The 10,000-nt window shown below is 33.5% G+C and overlaps 1 protein-coding gene across 1 annotated transcript in view; it reads left to right on the forward strand.

Annotated features, from left to right (window-relative positions):
- LOC137620143 (uncharacterized) overlaps positions 1-10,000 on the forward strand; it is a 22,349-nt gene that overhangs the window by 11,669 nt on the left and 680 nt on the right. Inside the window, exons 3-6 of the mRNA XM_068350403.1 lie at positions 582-650; positions 4,045-4,134; positions 5,755-5,940; positions 9,347-10,000. The exon at positions 9,347-10,000 is cut by the window's right edge and continues 680 nt beyond it. Of these exons, the coding sequence (XP_068206504.1) occupies positions 582-650; positions 4,045-4,134; positions 5,755-5,940; positions 9,347-9,522 (521 nt within the window). The 3' untranslated portion in view covers positions 9,523-10,000. The remainder of the gene's footprint in view (positions 1-581; positions 651-4,044; positions 4,135-5,754; positions 5,941-9,346) is intronic.

Consider the following 10,000-nt stretch of genomic DNA (forward strand, 5'->3'; position numbering starts at 1 on the left):
ATAGAAAATAATTTTGCCTCATTTTATGATATATGTATTATGCATAATGAATACAATTAACTTTTATTCAGATGTCACTTTCGAGTACATACCCTCTTTAGTGTATCATACCATCAGTGATTTACAATCACCCTAATTTGGGAATGATAAATGTAACATATAGATAGAATATCAAGCTGATACCTATATTAAATTATAATGACCAATTTTTTAATATCTTAATGGATGATTTTGTAGTTGTAAGAAGTAGAAGTGTAAATATGGCAAATCAATGTCTTACCAATGTGGTATCTGTATCGTGGAGATACAGATACCAGAATTCAATGTGATTTTATCACAACTGATACAAAACTCATCACACAGACCCAGTGTTGCTATTCATTACACTTTGCTAACCGGCACCAGATACAATTGAATGTACACACATCGCACAGGAATACCAGCAACCATATCAAGCCCATAATATTCATAGGGTACGTCCATGAAATCGTATTAACATCAGGTCTACAATATATCATAAATTTATTATGAGAATATTTTTAAAATATTAAAATAATTTTTTTTTTTTTTTTTTTTAACAGGTAACTGCAAGGAAATGGCCCTGAGTATCCCTGGCTGTACAGGCGCAACTGCCTATGATCGAGGAAATGGTAAATTTGTGGTTGTCGTCTTTGGTAATCATTGTCTTAGAATAAAAGGATATGTATATATATATATATATATATATATATATATATATATATATATATATATATATATATATATATATACATATATATATATATCTGTGTGTGTGTGTGTAGAGAGAGAGAGAGAGAGAGAGAGAGAGAGAGAGAGAGAGAGAGAGAGGTGGAATATATATATATATATATATATATATATATATATATATATATATATATATATATATATATATAAATATATATATATATATATATATATATATGTGTGTGTGTGTGTGTGTGTGTGTGAAGAGAGAGAGAGAAAGAGAGAGAGAGAGAGAGAGAGAGAGAGAGAGAGGATATATATATATATATATATATATATATATATATATATATATATATATATATATATATATATATATATATATATATATATATATATAGGTGTGTGTGTCATAAGCCATTTTTTCAGGAGAGATCTAGGCATGTCTCCAATGTTTTAGGTTCTAGTGACTGTTCCCACTCCTTTTTTTTTTTTCTTTACTGCAGCAGATGGCAGTATGCATTCATAGATGTATGGACTCTTGGGTGATAGTCCGTGTTGGATATCTAACTCACCCTAAGAATTCCTTAGTCTGAAATTTGGGTCCAAGCAGCAAAAGTCTGTGGCAGAACTAATATGCAAACATGCTTCATATATATGGTTATGTATATGTATATGTATATATTTTTATAGAGAAAGAGATAATTCTCTCTCTCTCTCTCTCTCTCTCTCTCTCTCTCTCTCTCTCTCTCTCTCTCTCTCTCTCTCTCTCTCTCTCTCGGTAATTACTACAGCCTCGTGCACTAAATAATACTTATGCAATTTCTAAACTTCTACATACACGAATTGTTGATTACCTAACTTTTTTTTTTCCTTCTTTTTTTTTTTGAGAGGGGGGAGTTCCTCAATACTGGCTGTGGTATCGAATAGAAAATAACATAATCGTCAAAGATGCCTTTTTTCTGGAGGATAATCAATCTTTGCAGGAAAGCTTAATACTTTCATACTACATGCATCTGCACAGGTGCTCATTGATAACCATCGAAACACACAATTGCAAAATGTGCTTCTTATTTGCACTAGTTGTCTAGTTCCCTAGATGTTAAGACACTTCTATATCAGGAGCCATAACACTTACTTCAGCAAGCACCTTCTGGTTTCCTCTATTTCTTCTTAACACTTCAAAATTACACACACTCCTCGTTTACATATCCTTCATTTGTTTCACATAGCCAAAATACTTGACCCATTTCTTTCCCCACACTAACATTTTTACCATCTTCATATGTGTCTGAATTTATAGCCTCATCAGTACTTCCCCATTTTATTAATAATTAGAAAACAATTCATCTCATAAACTTCAACTTTTCTCCAATAAAGGAAAGTTGGCTCAGAAATACCTTCAGACTTTTTAACTTTGTCTTCCTTATATAATTAATTTATCTTTCAAATATTTTGCACATAACTAATACCTTCATTTCTGCATAAGTGTTTTTTAACTTCAACAGTTACATTTACTCCCAAATACCAATTACAATGAATTATTTATACTCCTCTTCCTATCATACTACAGGTACCATTTGTTCCTTCATTTTTATTGCTTGCATTTATTCTTGTAAACTTAACTTAGATTACATCCACTTTTAACTTTCTCCTCTCAGCATTAAATGCTGCGTTCATGACTCATTTTCCTATCACACAGTCAAGACTTCTTCCATAACTCCATTCTTAAAAATATCAACTAGCTAACGATGCATGGCGCATGCTTGCTTTAGTCATGATTTCACCAAACCAGTTGCTATTTTACTATACATTTTAATCAAACCAGTTTGTCTACACTGAACGTTCTAACACATAATTCTTCATAAAAATACTGCAATTCCAACAACATACATTCTTAGCACCCTCCATATTACATTTTACCTAATTCTAACATGAACATGGTTTAGGCTTTTCTTATTTACTCTCACATATCTGAATTTATAATGTATTGGCTTTACTATTGAAAAGCAACAAATCTGACATTCATGTAGGAAAATGTTTATGGAATATGCACATTTAACCAACATGGATTATAAATGTCATCCATGGAAGCCATTTTCAAAATGAGTGTCATAAGTATGTCCTTCTGAATCAGAATGTTATTCCTAAATGTTATGTAGTTTACCATGTATATTTCATTGTTAATGCCATTGCATATTATAACCAATTTATTGAAAATTCAGGATGACTACCCTTTTCAAAATCATTATATTGGTTGAAACAAAATTACAGTTAATCAGGAGCTTTTTGCATTACATTCAACAATATTTACAAAAAAATGTACACCATTAAAAACCCTTTGCTCGTTTACAGACTGGAAATGATCACAGACTTTAGACAAATTTTGTTACTGAATTAGTAATATCCAAAAGATTTTAGTTCTGCACACAGTTCTGATTATATATTCTAGAGGCAGAATCACCAGTAATCATAATGAACCCAGTTCTTATGGAATACTTTAATATATGACTCATAAGAACATGATTTACACTACCTTAATCTTTGCATGTATTTAGAATGGCTGAAACAAAATTAGATCTCACCAGGAGCTTATGTTTCTTCAGTCAACTATAAAAAAAAAGTCTATTGGAATAGTTACAAGGAGTGAAACAAAATTATTACTGATCTTGTGTCACTAAAATGTAATGGAAATTATTATGCATTTTCTATTAATTTGGTAGAGGAAAACTTCGTTCTGTTGTTTTACCGCCTTTCCTCAGATCTTCTTGTTTCCTTGACATTCCTTTATTGCAAAGCGTATCCTCCTCACGTTTTTCCTATTAGGAAAATAGAATGTTCAGAAGATCAAGAGGAAAGCAATCCGTCTGTCCGATAGGAAGAACAAAGACTCGTTGAGCTTACACTTCTTAGGCCTCAGTTTCAATGTGCTCTATCTCTTCATTTTAATGCGTTTTATTTAATCTTATCCTTATCCCTGCCCAGTTTCGTTTACGGCAACAATTTGCATTTCTTATCAAAGAGAATAGGAATTCACTTATCTTGATCAACTACGGTACAACATCAATTCTAGTAGCCATAGTCCTGCTTGCAATGCTTCTACTGGCCATTTTTGAAATTCTCTCTCTTCTGCCTCTCCTTACTTTTATAACGTATCTTCTTTTAAGGGGCTTATATAACTTTCCCATCGTGTATGAACCCCTTATATCTTATTCTTATCTTTTTTAAGGCTAATGGTAAGTGTATGAACTGGAAAAGAACATTAGGTCACCCTTCCTTTTGGTGTTTGCCCTTAACTGACAAGTTTATAAGGAAATGTTTTTTGTCTTTTTAAAGGTGTCATCGATTGTCTCCTCAGCAACAAAGTTCTTCTTGGATACTTCGATATGATAAAAGACCCTTCTGCAATTACCATTAGGAGGAAAGGTAGAGATCGTGTATATTTTTTTTTCTTCAGAAGTAGCCTTGTACTTTATACTTGTTTTGAGAGATAATTATTATATCAACACTTTCAACGTCTATATCAAAGGATCAATCAGATAAATCATCGTAAGTTGGTTACAGACACATTAGTAGCGGTAATAGCCAATAGATAATAGTAAGTAGATATAGCCAAAACAATCATTTATTCGATAAATCCAAGAATGGAATTGAATACTCAAAAGCGAAACAGACCATTGAAGGAAATTAATAAAGAAGTTGTTAGTTTCTCTCAAGAATCTGTACATATAAGTGACAACAAAATTAGCCATGTAAGTCGTAAAAAGTTAGTAATAGTAATATGCCTTCTAAAGTATACGGTATGAACAATTTAGATTGATAAACCGTTTCATAGTATTTGAAATTAAAGACGCTTACCATTAGACAATATGGGAACGGGAGTCTGAAGTGTGTCCATATGTTTTGTCTTGTAACGCTCGTGGCGCGTAATAGCGAAGAAATAACTGTCACTGAATGAGACACGAGAAGATTGTCAAAAAGGATATTTTATGCTGATAGGGAAAATGTCATAATCACAAACCAGCACCTCAAGTAATTTTGTCAGAAAGACGGTGATTATAGGAAGCCAATGACTTCCTTACATGAAAGCAATGTTTTTACAATGGTCAAAAAAAAAAAAAAAAAAAAAAAAAAAAACAGAGGCATGAAGCATTAACGCTTTCTTCTTCGCAAATACAAAATCGTAATTAAATTCATTCATAGGATTTTACCAACACTAGTATTGTGAAAATAATATTTCATAGTGAGGGAATAAAATAACGGGAGTCGCATTGTCGTTCTGCTGTTCTACTTCATTTCCCAGGCCTACTTCAAAGTGAAAGGCTTTAAATACCTGTCTTCTTAAGAAAACAAGACAATGATAATCTTTCAAAAGATCCTTGATCATTACCTAATATCAATATTCCCTGTACTATAAGTGAGTGAATTTACAACGAAATAACGAATAAATGATTGTTTAGACTGGTAAAAATAAATTATAGGCAAGAACATTACTTCTAAGGAATATTTCAGACCTAAAAAATAAATGCCATACCTAATACACAAACACATAAACAACTAGAAACAATAAAAAGTCATGGAAGGGAAAGTGCAATATTTGAAGCCAATAACTCGTTTTGGAATTTCTATTTACATCCTAGAAAAGTATCTTATGTTCTTGAAAGATTGGGAAAGAAAAGTTGAAGCCGATGTTCTAAGGAGAAAAGTTTCCACTAAACCCTTATGTTATGACAAAAGAAATCCTTAAAGGAATACGGAAAGGTTAAAAAGTACCTCTGCGTAATAGACAGATTGAGGGGAGCTGAGAAAGATGGTAGATATATGAGAAGAATCATTCTAGATTCAGGTTGTCAAAACACTACCATATTTTTTTCTGGGTGAAATTTGTTTATGCATAAAGGTATACTGAAAAATAACGAAAGATGTATATTTTGATAATCTTTTATGGGAAAATCTTTTTCCTTTTAATGAAAAATGTTTTTTTGATTAATGACATTATGTAAAATGGATACTCATGCAAAATATTTTTATTGACTGAACTGACAGAGGCTCCAAAATGTGTTGATCCCTTCATGCTAACTGAGGTCGGCTGCATAATGCTACTGAAAGAACTTGCTTTTTACGCCGATTGCCGGAAGAAATGCCAGGATCGTGATGCAGATCTTGCAGTTATGGAGACGAGCAGTGACCAAGTAAAGTTATGGGACATATTGAAGCGCGTATATCAGCAATGTAAGTATTATCTTATGCATAGTAGCAGAAAATACATATTAAGGCTTTGCACTGTGTTACATCAGACCTGTAACGTGAAAAAAAAAAATAATTTGTAGCATGGTAATGAAGTACTACTTGAAGGGAAGGGGGAAACCTCATGCTGATAAAAAGAGATACATAAAATCGGGATTAGTGACCTTTCATAATTTCTAATTTCTGAAGAGGTATTCTGGATGAATGAAATGGATTGCAGGAGTAAATAGGAAGGAGGAAAGGTTTGGATGCAGGGTTACCAAAATATAAGAAGGAAAAATATGAAGCTAACGTGAATTATTTTATTATAATCAATTAGGTTTGTAGTGGGCTGGATGCTAGATTTATATAAGGATGAAATCTTTCCTGTAGTAGATGATGAAATACAAAAGTTTAGCAATAAGTCAGTTAGATTAAGAGAAACATAATGTCAATAAATAAAGATTATTTGAATGAGATATTAACGAAAGGCAAAACAAACGTTCAAAAAGCGCGATTCTTTATCATACTGTAAGTTACTATCTGTCCAAAATAGTTTACATCACCATTCTGAAAAAAATTAATAAGTTAATTTTCAGTTATTTTTTATCACGATCACACGGAGCTTTCTGCCACAATCGGATAATCTTTATTTATTGCAATTCTTTTTAAAGACAAATGCCCTATACCTATATTTTGGTAAGTCATATACAATCTAGTTTGCCAGATTTATAATTATTATGCAATTCAAGTTCGTATATAAAATTAAGTTCTGTTATAGTGGTCTTTTCCTGAGAGAACCACAATGTGTTTACTGTAAACATCTCACAATCTGTTCTTGGGGCTTTTATTAGATCCCCAATTCCTGATTTCACTGAGAGATATCCAAGTTTCTTTTTTATTATTCATCAGTTAGCCTAGACTTATCATATTTAGCGTCTAAAAGGAAGTGCTTTAGGGTTTGCGATGCATTTTAGAAATATGAGATATTTCAATGTTACCCATGACTTTTGGACTTTCTATTTTGCGGCCATTGAGAAACATAATGCTGCTAAAAGAATAATTGTTTTTTACAGAAGTACATTTCCAAAGTAATTATTTTTCCCACTTTTGAAATATGATTTTTGGAGATGTTCACAAACGTCCTGGAATCTTTTCCTTATTTGTTAAAATGATTTTTCTTTTTTAACAATATGGACAAGGAACATTAAAACTGACGTCATAAGATGTGTTGTCTGGCCGCCTTGGACAAACGTCTTCCATAGAAAGGGCTTCCATCATGTTCATTTAGTGTCAGGTCCTCTAGACTTGTGCACACAATGTTTTTCTCAAAGAAAAAAAGTTTTATGCAGTGGTTGCTTTTCATATTACGATGAAATCAAGGGTTTTTTAGAAAGCCGCGTGGAGAACCACTTTGCATATTCTTTGGTTCTGGATGGTGTATGTGGATAATGTGGGTAGACACGAAAACAGAAATATTTCTAGGCAACTCTGTCAAGGGACGGAGAACCGACTGGGCACCACAGCTTAGAGATGGCGAAGGATGTGTTGTGTGGAATGTTTTCAAAGGCTTCTTCTTCTTCTTCTTCTTCTTAGATTGCCCAGCACTTTTTGCTGGACACGGGCTTTTGCGTTGGCAGCCTGTCAGTGGGGGTTTGGGTGTGTTGGGTAGGGGACCTTTATTATTTGGTACACACACAGCTAAAAGTGTAGCATAAAGGGCTGAGGTGGAGAACACAAGGATATATTTCTAATTGAAGAAGAATTTATAAATAGATAAAGAATAGTACCGGAAGACGTCCGAATCTGTTTTGCTTTTGAAATCAGTCAATCATGACTGCTGTATTTTAAACTTTTTGAACAATTCTCCCACTTACTTTTTATGTTGGGTTTCTATGAAGCTTAAACAAATCATCAGATACAAGCAAGACCATGATGCGTCTGGCCATGGTAAACCAAACTTTGGTTCCATCACATGAAGGAAGAACGGAAAATAAATAAAGCTTGGACTACTGGTGGAAGCAGACCAAAGGGATCGCACAAAAGGATGAAAACAAAAAGCAAAGCAGGACTAGTGCGCGCAGGAGGCTGTGTTACGGCTAAGTGCATCTACTACTAGATAATTCTTACTTTAAGTTCCTGAAATTCAACTACTATGGGTTTCACAGACAGTGCAAGTGCGATTTTTTGCAATTATTCTGTAACGAACAGTCGTATCAATACGAGATGTTGCTATAGGGTATTACACCCAGTGAGGAAATTTATAGGGGTATAATGAATCGTTAATTATTAATTATAAAGACACTTGCCCCTATGCCAAAGGGCAAAATCTCAATCATCCAGTCACAAAACCGAACAATAATATACAGAACCTCTACCTCCACCCCCTCCCTCCCTCTCCTTTCATCCCTCACCTGCTCTCCCCCTGCTTCAAGCTATCTCTCTCCACCTCCACGCCATCCATCCCTCTCCGTTCTTTCCCTTCCCTTCATGTTCTCTTTCTGAGAAGGTAGCTTAAGTTGCAACTTATTTTGTATGATTTTTTTTTATATCAAGCACTCTATCTATCTAACTATCTTATCTAATTATAATATTTATTGTTGTAGATATGGAACAATTCAATCGGTTGTTACCTATCAGATGACTGACTGCTTTATTCACTGGTTTGCTCATATCTCTCTCTCTCTCTCTCTCTCTCTCTCTCTCTCTCTCTCTCTCTCTCTCTCTCTCTCTCTCTCTCTCTCTCTATGGTATTGGTTATGTAAATTATTAGATTGATACAAAAAAATCGTAAAAAAATATGTTTAAATCAAAGCAACATTCAGAGAGAGAGAAAGAGAGAAGGAAAGACGTAGGGCAGGTGAGGGAAGAAAGGGGAGGGGAGGAAGAAAATGGGGATTGGAGGTGAAGGGGGTTGTAGGCAGGCGGAGCTCTTCCAACCTGATGTTCGTTTTCTTGCTTGGCTAATGAGTTTTGCCTCTTGGTATAGGTACAAAAGTCTTTATTATTTACAATAAATGATTCATGATACTCCTATAAATTTCCTTACTGGGTGTAATACACTATAGTAAAATCTCGTACTGATACGAGTGCTCGTTACAGAATAATTGCAAAAAATCGCACTTGCACTGTCTGTGAAACCCATAGTAGTAATATCAAAAGCAAAGAAGATAGTTTTAAAGCAGGCGGAGATACCTTTTCTTAATGGGTCTAATTATCAGCATGAGCATTGTCTACATTATTATTTTTATTATTATTATTATTATTATTATTATTATTATTATTATTATTATTATTAATCTGAAGACAATCTCTGTCTGACAACATTCCTACTACCAGATGCAACTTCTCTGGTCTAATGATTCGTCCTTTTGCTATAATATATTCTGAAGCAAATAAATTTTCTTTTCAGCTGACATCTTTTACTTCTGGGTTGGAATTGAGAACAGCAAGTGGCTAACCGGAGTACCAGTGACAGGGTTTGTTTTCTCAACGAGTTGGGGAACCATCCAATTAAATGGGGCTATTGGCGAAAGGAAGGTCTTGGAAGGTCTATACTGTGTCTGTCAACGTCATATATATGAATAAGCATATTCAATCATGATGAAGATTAAAATTGACTTGGGAAAAAATCCCTTTATCTTTTAGTCTTTGTAAGAGATACACCAACCATCAATAGTGAGCCACTGGCACCATAGCTAATTAGAGAAATAATATTTTGCACCCATTCTTTCTTTAGTGTGTCAATGTTTAGTTTAGAAAAAAAAAAAACTTATTTCCAGCTATTTTGGCTATTTACTGTATTTATAGATAGGACTGCAAGATAAATCAGATATATAAATTAGATAATGATGCAGTGTAATGACGCAATATAAAAACAAAGGCGATACTTAAACTTTGGTATGATTGATGTTTACACATGAGACAAGAGGTCTTGGTGAGACTGAAAGTCAGTTGTAGATACTAGTGATAGTCTTTAGATGTCCTTTCAAACCGAGAATGAAGACTGCAAATATGAGCATGAGTTAAGTAATACTGGTAATTGGAAATTAGGATGTTCAAGAGA

Source organism: Palaemon carinicauda, chromosome 26 (genome assembly GCF_036898095.1).
Source record: "Palaemon carinicauda isolate YSFRI2023 chromosome 26, ASM3689809v2, whole genome shotgun sequence".
NCBI lineage: Eukaryota > Metazoa > Arthropoda > Malacostraca > Decapoda > Palaemonidae > Palaemon > Palaemon carinicauda.